The sequence below is a fragment of the Anopheles cruzii genome, unplaced genomic scaffold (assembly GCF_943734635.1).
Source record: "Anopheles cruzii unplaced genomic scaffold, idAnoCruzAS_RS32_06 scaffold00555_ctg1, whole genome shotgun sequence".
Classification (NCBI taxonomy): Eukaryota; Metazoa; Arthropoda; class Insecta; order Diptera; family Culicidae; genus Anopheles; species Anopheles cruzii.
In genome coordinates, this window is record NW_026454150.1 from 1 (window position 1) to 12357 (window position 12357).

At 51.8% G+C, this 12357-nt stretch overlaps 2 protein-coding genes across 2 annotated transcripts; one reads left to right on the top strand and one right to left on the bottom strand.

Annotated features, from left to right (window-relative positions):
* Positions 1–22: 22 nt before the first annotated feature.
* LOC128276120 (coiled-coil domain-containing protein 89-like) lies at positions 23–1816 on the top strand (the record flags this gene model as incomplete). The annotated part of the gene is made up of 1 exon (XM_053014589.1): positions 23–1816. A coding segment is annotated over one exon (1794 nt), but the record flags the coding sequence as incomplete, so codon positions are not given.
* Positions 1817–3487: 1671 nt separating this feature from the next.
* Positions 3488–11617, bottom strand: LOC128276121 (nucleolar protein 4-like; the record flags this gene model as incomplete). Its single annotated transcript, XM_053014590.1, has 7 exons — positions 3488–3651; positions 3719–3912; positions 3989–4149; positions 4276–4967; positions 5049–5123; positions 5228–5312; positions 11571–11617. Coding segments are annotated over 7 exons (1418 nt in total), but the record flags the coding sequence as incomplete, so codon positions are not given.
* Between the last annotated feature and the right edge of the window lie 740 nt (positions 11618–12357).

The window sequence follows — 12357 nt, forward strand, 5'->3', positions numbered from 1 at the left end:
GGGAGATGGCGACTCACGGCGGCTTCTGAAGCTCAAGCAGCAGGTCGAACACCAGAACCAGATCATTTCTAAATTGCAGAGGAAGATTCGCGAAAAGGAAAACATGAAACCAAAGGCGGGCAGCGACAGGGAAGAGATCTTGTTCCTGAAGAACCGCATCAAAAAGGAAGTGGAGCTGCAGCACAAGCTGCTGAAGAGCGTGGCAACGGAGGCGCACAACAGCGCCAACGGTCAGCCGTGGGAAACTATCCGCCTGTGCCCCGATAAACTGGCCGAGCACTGGTGCAATCCGTGGATTGTGGGCGGAACGGTGGAGATTGAGCAGAGAGGGTTCTCCTGCGATTCGAATCAGTCGCCACTAAACGGTAGCGATTTGGATTCGGACCACACGGCCGACGACGGCAACTGCGAAAGGCTGCCAGAGCGTATCGAAAAAGAGCTCATGAATCGGGATCGTGTGATCGAGATTCTGCAGAGCCGCATGGAGCGACTTACCGTCGATGTGCGCAAAGTGAAACGTGCCAATGAAGAGTTTAACATCCCCAGAACGGCTCCGGGGGACCCGGAAAGCCCACGGTTCTGCGAAGCAGACTTGTCCCGCCGGCTAGAGTTCTACCGTAACAACACGGAAACGTTGGGACGGAACCTCAAGCAGATGGACCAAGCACTGAAGACCATCCAGAAGGAGTTGGGTGCACTGGAGGACACTCCTGGAGATGTAGCGGGGTGTAGCAAATCGTGTGACCGGCCCTCGAACCCAGAGACGGTTGATTTGTCGGCGGAAGATTGGCAAACGCCATGTCACACTCCAGCCAAAGGCGGTGTGCGCCATGCTCAACAACAAACAACGCGTCCCAGTGTCTGCCCGAAGGATGCGGAAGTCCGGAAGCAGTACACGCTCCTGCTGCAAGAGTACACCAAAAAGGCGTCCGAATGTCGGCAGCTGGCGGATCGTCTCGCAACGGCGAAGAGCGTCCCCCCAGAGGACCGCTCGACGGTGGATGCCGAGCGCGAGATGCTACAGACTCGGTATTCCGAGCTGTTGGACGAGCAGGACGAGTTTCGGGTGCTGCTTCGGGAGCAGACGGTCCAGCTGGAAGACTATCGGACCAAGTTTCTCGATGCTCAAACAAAGATCGAAGAGCAGAAGCTTCAGATGGACAAACTGCGGGTGACGAACCGGCGCGTGGAGCAACAGATCAACTTCGAGATCGGACAGATCAAGAAAAAGTTCCAGGACAAACTGCGCGAGCTGACACCGTACCCGCGGCTACTGGAAGACGAGCAGGTCCGAGTCGAGAAACTGAAGCACTCCAACGAAACGCTCTTCGCGGAGCTGGAGCGTTCGCTGAAGCAGGTGAAGCTGCTCGAAGAACAACTCCACAGCCTTCGGTCGTCGCAGGAAGGCGAGGTACAAAAAGCGGTGCACCTGCTACAGCTGGAACTGGAACAGCTTCAGCAGCAGCAGGAGTCGCTCGAAAAGGAGAAACAGACGGCACAACAGGAAGCGGGACGGAAGCAGATCGAGCTGGACGAACTTCGCACGGAAAGTGCCAAAATTATTGCACGTACGGCCCAACGCATGGAGCAGGATCGAACGGTGGCCCAAGAGAAGTACGCTCAGCTGGAGCACGAGCTGGCCCAGTGCCGGGCCGAAGCGTCCTTTACGGTAGCAAACCGCGAGGAAGCGTTGCGGGAGATGCACCATCAGATCAAGGTGCTGTCGGGCAGCTTCGACGATGCGCAGCTTCAAATTCAGTCGCTCCGCAATCAGCTGGCATATTTGCAGAACGAAAAGCTCCTCTGCATGGTATGATCGGCATCGGCATAACATTGCTATGGGCAGAAAAATCTAACTAGTTCAGAAGCTCAGCTCAAGCTCTGCACAAGTGGAAACAGATAAAAATTCTTTTGCAATAAACTCAGACACTTTACTCAGATTATTTCCGTCTTATTCAATTGAGTGGGATCTTTACGTATACTCCAAAGTTCATGAATAACCACATGTTTTCAATGGTTGGCCGCTCTGGACAAAGATGTTACTACCCTAAAACTTGGATATTATCATCCACGAGATACGGCATGATTACTTCTGGCTTGTGGATTGATGCACTATCCTGTGGTGCGGGAAAATCTTCACCTATAAGACTTGTTCCGTCTTGAATGATATTTCTTTCGTCGATTTTTGACCAGCTTTCAAGTCAGCATGACCAGGAAAGCTCACCAACTTGTAGGTTTCATGTAAGTAATGCATCGCTGGAACATAATGCCGTTGTAGTTTGTTTCCTAATAATGATTCAGGTCCCTTGTAGCAGAAAATTTCAACTCCTTATAATGAGAGGTGAATGGCCACACCAGTCTACTAGATTACATCTAAATTTCATTTTATCGCCTAAATTTTGCTCTTAGAACCCCAATCTAACATTCAACGTCTCAAAAGAGTTCTTTAAATAAGAGATGTACTCATATTTTCACATATTATTCAAATGTTCAGGAGCGAAACTTCTTTTCGCCATCCACTGTTCACCTCCTGGTGGTGATGATTGACTTGGATTGCGTTCCGAAGAATATTGACCACCGTACGGTTACCATTATTAGAGTCAAGCGAGCGAGCTAGCCAGCGATGTGGTCGGTAAGTAGTGACCGGTGGGTTGTGACACTTAAATTAAGTACCTTCACACTTACCATGCTTTTCCTTGACCATTACCAGGCCACTTCTGGAACGACATATAAACAACGGGGTTGGTACGGTTGTTTTCCAATAATTAGTTTATTCCATCCGGGGGCGATAGCCCATTTTAATCGCAGCTCCACCAACGGCCCAGGTCCGCTCGACAGTGGAGCCCCCCCCCGCTGGCGGGACACGGTTGTGTTACATTAGCGCGGTAGAGTAAAGGTAAGAACTAAAACCGAACTTCCTGACCGGAACCGGAACCGGAATAGTAGCGTGTTTCAGCATGCGATACGTACACCTATACACCGTCCTCCCCAACCCCCCTGTGTCGGCATCATTAAATCTCACTAATCCTAATCGATCGTATTGGGTCCGATCGTTTGTTTGATTTTAGATGACTGATCCCTCCTGAACTGTGACCCCGCCTGCCTGCCTGCCTGCCTGGCCTGGCGATTTGGCAGCCCTACTATATCACCCTGTGTGTCTGTGTGTGTTTGTTTGATCCGTTTTTCTTTTATTAATTCTCCTCCACCCTAGCTTTGGCCCACCGGTTCTAAGCCTGTGATCAAAAGGTAACGCCTGTACTGCGCCTAAAAATCTGTGCTTTAATGCTCTTACTCGTGCTAAAAGGAGCGGGTTTGGCAATTTTTACATCCTTCGCTGTCATCCGATTCCTTTCGCTTGCTTTTTTGCTCTATAAAACCCCTCTTAAACCCATCCCGACATCCCGACAAGGTCGCAGGTAATAATCGTATTTGCATCGTATCTGCCACAAAAGAGCCGTTTCGCCGTTTCGCCCAGCCCAGGCCGAGCTTACTGTTGCTGGAGCAGCAAGTTCTCCAGCTCGTCGGCGCTGCGCATCAGAAAGGCGGCCGACTCCCGGTAGCCCGTGACCAGCTGCTTGACGGCCGTGATTTCCGCACTGTTCAGCTTGTGCGCCAGAATGGGTCGCTTCATCGAGAGATCGGTTGGGGCGGCTGCGAGAGATAAAGGGGGGCAAGATTAGCGGTCGGACCGTGAGAGGTCCTTCCCTTCGGAACTTACCGGTACCCGAAGCGGACATGGTCGTGTTGGTGGTGGCTCCACTGCTGGTGCTACTGCTGTTGACCGAGTTCATGAAGTTCTGGTAGTGCTGCGAGCGGTTCGAGAAGCCGGTGTTGTAGTCGTGGAAGTTCGAAATGGTCGGTACCGTGGTGGGGATCGTAGGAGTCGAGCTGGCACTGGCACTGGGTATGTTTCTGTAAATGCCAATGGCAAGCGAATTAATCTCTCGTCCGTCCGGAATCGGTAAGCCCGGAGGCGGAGGTAACTTACAGCTTCATCTGGTTCATGTCCGGTGTCGGTGTGCTGGGTACGGGCGAGATCTTGGGGACGCTCGTCATCGGTTCGCTCTTGATCGTGGACACGGACGTGGACTCTTGCTCACGGGTGATCGTTTGGTACATACTCGGTACCGCTGTCGGAGATTCCGACGACTGCAATGAGGAAAGTGGCCAGAAGCAGGAGTGGCACAGTCGTTAGTACGGTCCGGCACTTCCGGGCGTGGTTTTCCGGATCGTCCACCGACGGGCCTGAAGGCTCCTTGGAAGTGAACACTTTACCATAAAACTTACCGCCGCAGGTTGACTGACCGTTTGGCTGATCGGCTCTAGGCCTATTCGCATGCGCTTTGCGTTTAGGCTCTCGTTTTCGCACGCCACGGCCAGTATCTGTTCCGCCTGCACCGACGTCAAATGAGCCGGCGTGGGGCGGGACTGGAAGCATAGAAACATACCGAACCGATCATACCCTCTGCCTGGGGCCGGGTCGTCACTAACCTTGTCGCCCTCGGGACTCACCGTGTTCTCCCAGCCCTCGCGCGTTTTCTTGTTGCGCCGGCAGGACTTGAGATACGTGCGGATGCGCTTACGGGCCCGTTCGGCGAACTCCGGGAACTGCCGGGTGCACGAATCGATGATGGCCTGGATCTTCTCCTTCGGCTGCTTCGAGATCGGTATGATACGGTCCAGGTTCTCGTCGACGAACAGGCGCACGAACATGTTGAACGCCTTCAGCCGCTCCGGATCGTTCACGGTCGCCTCGAGCCGGTCCTCCGAGTCGTCCTCCGACAGGTCGTCCTCGTCCTTCTGCTCCGACGAGTTCGTTTCGTCCTGCTGCTCGATCGGGGACGATTGCCGCTCGCTGACCGGCGCCTGGCTGAAGGTGGACTTGCCCGTCATGGCCAGCGCGTTCTGGTACTGCTGCCACAGGTTGGTCATCGTCGCCAGGTCCGGCCCTTCCGTCCCGTTCTGAGCTGCTGGTGGAAAGTGCAGCCCTCGTTAGCGCTTCGGAGTCCGATTTCTCGGCGCGGACGATGTTTCGGGATACCACTAACATTTACCTGCCGCCGAGTTCTGGTAGTTCCACGCCAGAAGCATCAGCTTGAACTTGTCCGCATCCTTGATTAGACCTGTGAACACACGACGTGGACATTAAAGGACGGCGTCGGTCGGTCGGGACGGTTTCAACCATTCCCGGGCACCCGATCCCCGATCATGAAACGATCGGACTCACCAGCGTACGCATCCTCACCCGGCGTGTTGGTGGTGCTGCCATTGTTTTCCGTTGTCTCGCCACTGAACGGCATGGATAAGGAATCCTGGAAGGAAAAGAAAAGTAGAACAAATGATTCCACACGTTGTTTGGAACATGTTGAAAATGTTGCGAAAAATTGTATCGTCAAAACGCCCGAAGTTATGCAAACTACTGGGTGCGTCATCATGACACAATCTATTTAAATGTTAAATAACTCCGCCATTTGCCAGTCGATTTTGAAAAATAAACAAGATTTATTTAGAGTATAGAATGCCGTTTATTGGTAATTCACTAAGAGTACAATATCGATCAAATGACCCCCATGATTAGAACCACATAAAACGGACCATTTTTAGGCATTTTTCATTGTTTCTGACAAAACATTTTGAGTAGCAATTTTCGGTGTGATGTTACCTTTCAGTTCTTCAATGGAATTCTTTGGTCGACTGGCATAAACCGCACTCTTCAAATAGCCCCCCAAAAGTCAGAATAAATTCGGCAACAATAAGCACGCACAGTTTTCACAGTTATGACTAAAACGGCATAGACTGATGTTTCAGAATCTGGCTGAGTGTTTAAAATCGATTGAAAAATGTTGGAGTTATTTGTAATTTAAACAGGTTGTGTCCTGATGACGCACCCTGTAAGTACAATCAAAAGCTGTTGCTTGCTGTGTATGTTCTATGTTTTATGTCAAACATTCGTCATTATCGGCACATTCCGCAAACAGATTTGAAATAAACTTAAGATTCTTCTCAATCGATCTGTACTAGTTTCTTCGATTACCCATCGTTGATTGCCTCAATAAACTCGACGCACGCCTATCGATGAGAATGATGAACACGCCGATGATGTGACAAATAGAGCCAACCATCCCGTGGAGATTAGAATGGTCAGTTACGGCATTTACGGCCTATAGTACATAGCGTGTCATTCAATTGCGAGCGATTTTCATGATACTCGTGACATCATCCTGATCGGCTTCGAGAAGAAGCATTTATCAGGAGAGACCGTACCTCGATGGTGTTGCTTCAATCCAATCGTGTCGCGCTTGACATTGAAACAAATTTACCCAGCGAAACTGCCAAGTGAACATGAGAAGGAAGAGGTTCAAACGCAGACAACTCGCAGTGCCGATCAGCTGCGTGTGTCACCCCTCAGCTGGAACGGATGGGGCCTCGGAATCCGTTTCATCTTGGGCTTCAGCAACCGTAGAGTCTGCCGGTAGTAGTAACGGACGAGAAGCCATTGTCAGCCCTGTTCTAAGGGCGCGTGGTCTACTACGCCACTACCTCTTCATGTGCGGTTTAAATTAGGTTCACGTTTTTGGGCGTTTTCCGGAGGCTTGTGGCTGAACCGAGTCAACGTTGGCGTCTTTGCCAGCCAATCCTCACCACTCTGTCAGTTCACGCTCGCCCATTTCCACATCTCCTGACGGGTAACGGGAGTCCGCCCGCGGTTGCAGGTGAGGCATTTTAATGTATCCACGGCCCACCGTCACACGGTCGCGGTTCCGTCGAGGCGGTTGTTGTGCCGCCCGAGGACAAAAAGGGGACCTTCACGGGCCACCCTGCGTGTATCCTTCACTAACTAAAACCTCCCGACTCTCTCTCTCTCTCCCGCCAGCTTCCGAGTCCAGCTAGCGATCGACCAACGTCCAGAGGAGGGAACGTCCAGAGTCCGCTTGGCGTGGCGTCGTGAAACTTTAGCCCTTTTCGAGCAAGAATCCCTATCGTCGTAACTTTCTTCCGGATTCCGAGACGCGACCGTCCTCGTCATCGTTCCCCCCAGTGCCGAGCTGGGCTGCGAACGAAGAACTTTGCCTTCTTTTCCGTCGGAGGGCTTCGCTCCCCGTCTCTTACCCTGGAATCCTCCCCCGACGGTGGGTGGCTCTGACCCAGGGACGTCGGTGGCAGAGGGTACGCGGGCCCGGCTTCATCGGAGCGACTTAAGATTAATTAATTTTTATATTTTCCGACCCATCGTCGTCGTCGTCGCCGGTCGGAAGGAAGCGTCTGTAGATGAGATAAGGCTGTCCACCCACCGGGCCACCGCCTGAAGGCCGCCACCACCCTCGGTCGCAACCGAGAAAAGGACGATCGAAACGCGCGCGAGAGCGAGAGTGGCAGAGAATGATGCTGGTCCTCGAACATCCTTCCTTCCCCGTTTGGTGGCCCCGGAGGACGGGAAGGAGTGCGAATGAGAGGGAGGATAATGAGGCACCAAAAACAGCAACAACTTCGCCTACACAAAGAGAGCGCGGGCGAGAGAGAGTGAGAGGGAGCGAGGGAGCGAGTGTCCTTTGCGCGCCCGCCCGGAGCTGTCACAAGACAAATGCGAGCCTCAACCAACAGCAGCAGCAGCAGCAGCAGCAACACCACCCACAGCCACCCCCGTGGCGCACACCATTAGAGGCACCCGAATTTCCCTCCCCAGCACCACCACCACCACCACCATGGTCCACGGTCCTTGCCATGGTTTGCTTTTCCCATTCCCGGGTGCCGCTCCGGGGGTGGTTTGATGAAAACCTGACGCAAACACGACAACGGCCACCACGGGGACGAGGACGAAATTCGATTCGGGGGCGGGCGGGTTGTGGGGGGTCCGGTTTTTTTTCCGGCCGCCACTGCCGCCGCCTGCGTTCGAGTTTCTTCCGCTTCGCGTGGCCTCCTGCGCCTGTGGTGGGCGGGCGGCCGGCCGCCCGCGAGCAATGGCTTCCGGCAAGCGGGTGGTCCCTACACCCCGGAACCGAGCCTGTTCCAATTATGTGTGTGGCTGTGTGTGTGTGTGTGTGGTGCCTTTTTTCCGGCTGACGACGACGACGACGACGACGATGGGGCGCCTCCGGTTTTTGAAAAGTGAAAAGGGAACCGTTTTTCCTGCGCGTTTTTTTTTTCGTTTTTCCTCCACGGTTTCGGGTTTTTAACGAATTTTTTATCGGCTTTTTATTAATCCCCGTGCGCGCTACACCTTTATTGATTATTGATTTAATTTTGTTTAGTGTGCGTTTATGAAAGTGCGTTTCACGCACGGGCAGAACGGACAGACCGTCCACTTTGGCAACGGTTGGTGGCAATTTGTGACAGTGCGACGGACCGTTGCCAAGTTTTAGCTGCGCCCGGAGTGTTAATGGCAGCTGCGTTTATCGTTGTGGTTGATAAACGGAGCATTAAATGATTCCATTACAAACATTATCTATCAGTTAAAAGCTTAAAAGTAGTCGATATTGTTGATGGGAAGAATAATATACATTAAAAAGCGTGAAATTAATGCAACCCAGAAACAAAGATGAAAACAGTAAAAGTAAACATTCAACACGAGATTTACCAAGTTACCGTTTACTGATGTTTCTAACTTGTTACCTTTCTTTAAGCCTTGTCTTATCAATGTCTAGGCAGTGAATGTTATTAATTTTACTTTTTCGTTTCTTCCATTTGTTGACTATTTTAAGTCTTCAAATTCGCAGGGTTTTGTGTAGCTTCTTTCACACTTTAAGCTTTCATAATCAACCCAAAATAGCCTCTTCGTTCATTAGACATAGCAATTCGAATTGGTTTTAATTTGTTTTCATGTTTCCATTAAACTCTTTCAACTTTCCAGTTTTGTGTGAACTTCTTTTGGCAGTTTGAATGTTTATTGCATCTTTTTTCTTGCCGTTATCAGTTATGCCGTTGTTTTTTTATCTTAGAAGAACGAACCGGGCCGTATTTATTAAATCTACTTAATAGTTAACTTAATCTAACTTAACAAGATTATCTTAATCATATGTGGCATTTACTCAACTTCAGAATGGCCTTATCCCGGGATAACTCGGCTGTAAGATGCTGAAGGAGTATTACGTGTGCCGGTTCATGTTGTATTATTATTATTGCCGTTGCCGAATGTGGATGTTTGTACTGCCAACAGGTTAAGTTCCGTGAAGCCAATAGCTAATTGTGTATGAAGGTGGTCGATAGCTGTAAATTGTTCCGGAAGTTACCGGTGTTTGTAGTTTTATCAGTGGCTATTGATGGCGATTTTATTGGTAGTGACTTCCGTGTATGCCGTTGTTGATTGTTAGGATTGGATTGTTGTTCTATGAGAAGCTTCTGTTTGGTGTTGATGTTTGTTCATGCTTTGTTTCTCAACTCGATTAACTTCATATATTCATTTGTTAAGATATAACATTAACTGCCTTTTGTGGACCGTTGGGTGCTTCTTGTGCACATTGTTGATTGGATCTGCCTGCCTTCCTTGCTTAGTTCACTATTGAAGTATGTGAAGTTCCTTTTACTGAAAAATATCTGTTCCTTGTCTTGACCCAACCTCGATACCATTTTCTTAATTATTGCCGTTTTTCTTCCCGTTTTTTCCTTGTTGTTTTCCCGTTGCCTCCGGAACGATCCCATTTTGGTGCTTTTAAAACAAAATCGATCGGGAAAGGCGGGATGTGGATCCGAAACGCGGCCACCGAGGCACCCCCCGGTGGGTTCCGGGAGCGGGGTTGGTCGGTCCCAAGCCAGCCCCCTGGCCGGCCACCACCGCCCGTGGTGGGGGTTTCGGTTTCGTTGCCGTCGTCCGAGCTTCTTTCTCCGAGTCCTCGGTCCATTTCAGCGAAGCGAAATATTCTCCGGCGTCTTCCGGCGCGTTACACACACACACACACACAGAGCGAGGAAGCCCTACACACAATCCACCGCCCTCAAAGGACGAACCAATCTTGCGAAGGGTTCGGCGGGGACGGCGACGGAGGCCCAGGCGCCTCGGTCCGGTCCGGTCGCTTCAGGGTTTTCTTATAATTCAACGACGACGGCTGCGACGACGACGACGTCGACGAAGAGGAGGAGGAACAAAAAGAAGCAGAAGAAGCCAGCGCGGGCGGGAAGAAAAAAGGACCAACGACGCCCACCCATCGCCACCCGCTTCGGGGCCGAAACCGAAAAGGGGGAAAAAGCTCCACCGCGAAGCGAGGAAGAAGGACCGGATCCTTTCCGACCGGTTTTGGCTCGCCTTCGGCGCCAGCCCAGCCGATCCGATGCCTCGCCACCACCACCACCACCACCGATAAAACCACCATCCTGCCCCCGCTTCCACCCACGGCGCATTACAGCAGCCCCCGAGGAGGGGACCCGAGGAGAACTGTCAGGAATTAAAAAAGATGGATGACATGGGGGATGAACGGTTTTCTTCTTGGAATGTGCCCACCCACCCGACCGGCCATCACCTGCCCTGCGAGAGGATCTGCCTCACGGAACCCAACCCTCCCCGGCGCTCCTTTTTTCTCGGTTCCATTCCGTTCCATTACGCCCCCGGTCGGTCGGTCGGTGGGTGGTTCGTCCCAAGTTTTCTTCCGCCCACTCGCCCACCGCCGCCCAAAAAGGAGCCGAAAGAGGGAGCGAAGTGAAAAAGTTCCACCCATCCCACCCGTCAGAGTCAGGCCAAGACACGGGCCAAGGAAGGCAGAGCGGTGGAGACAGAGAGAGAGAGGACGAATCGCTGGAAGACAGCGGAACCTCGGACCGTCCTGCCGGAGGGTCCGAGGTTGTCAAGGGAGAGAGGCAGGTCGACAGGACACGTGGCGTAGGCAGGCAGGCAGGCCGGCCGGGGGTCGGACCCCTCCCGGGGGAGGGTGTGGGTTGATTTTTATGAAGAAAATGAGTTTCTGATGAAGACGACGACGCAGGGCCGGTCCGGATCCGGGATCGGTGGACGGTGGACAGGATGTTGGACTGGAACGGAAGTGAGCAAGAAATTTTTGGCAGGTCTCCCGTCGCGCCGACGATGGCTACGGACGATGGGTGGGCCCCTCGCGGAGTGGAGGGTGGCCGGGGAGGGGTGGGTGGGCTACGGTGGGCGTCCGACAGCGCAAGATGGACGTATTCGATTGCGGTTCAATTAAGAGAATGGACGACAGCGCTTAGCGACGACGGCCCGGGGACCCGGGACCGGAACCGCGGGCGCGGATCAGCGGACGACGACCGGGACCGTGGAGGAGGAGGGGAAGTCAAAAGTTATGAGCTGCGCCGGTGCCGCCGTTGCCAGGACCGGGCCGTTGGTGGTGGTCGGGGATGAAGATGAAAAAAAAAAACGAGAAAGATAGGAATCCAATCGGCCCGAGGGTCGGTCGGGACCAAACCCCTGGTCGGAAATACCCACCCTCCTAAGGACGAACGGGGAACGCGAGGCCTTCGCGATTGTGTGTGTGCTCGCTACGGACATAAAATATTCAAACGGGGCCCGCGCGACCCGGCCACGCGCGCCATAAACGAGAAGATGCTCTTGGTGGGTCTATTGTTTTTCTAACACAGACACACACACACGAATGCGAGACACGTTGGCTTACCTTGTTGTTGTTGTTGTTGTGCAACATTGCGGCTGCTTTTCGTTTCGCTGTTGTGCCCGAAGAAGCGTTGCGCGGCCATTCCGGTAATTCAACAACAACCAACAAAAAAATGGGCAAAAAACAAAAGTTCAAGAAGGGAACCGAAAAGTGACCAACAAACAATGGGAAATCATGAAAGAAGAGTGGGGATGGCGATAGAAACGATAAAACATGTAAATAAAAGTGTCCAAAGAGCGAACGGAACGAACGAAGGGAAAAACGAAAGCATCAAATGAAGGAACCAAGTACCCAAAATACACAAACAAACAAGAAGAATGCAAAAGCATACGTAGAGTGACAGTAAAAAGAGGTAAACAAAGCAAATGGCAAGAAACAAGAAAAGAATAGGTTAAAACATTAGACAACAAAAGGTTAAAACACAGCAGTAGCGGTAGATTCCACGTGAATTGCGCGAGGCAAGGCGGCAAGAAGTTGGGAAAAAAAGAGAACCGAACGAACGAGAAGAAGGGAGAATCGAATTTAGTAACTGACACACATTCCCACTCACACACACACACACGGCACAATTTAGCGCACATTTTTAAAGCGTCAGGAAAATCAGGAAAAAGACATCCGGAAACAGTGCGATCCGTTTCTTTGTGCGTGCGCCACAAAGAGGACACTGTTTGGATTGGTTTGGAATTTCTTGATTTCTTTTGCGCGATTCGCTTGCTTTGCGTAAAGGACTAGCGGTAGTAGTAGTAGTAGTAGTAGTAGTAGTAGTAGTAGAAAGTATGCCACCCACGGT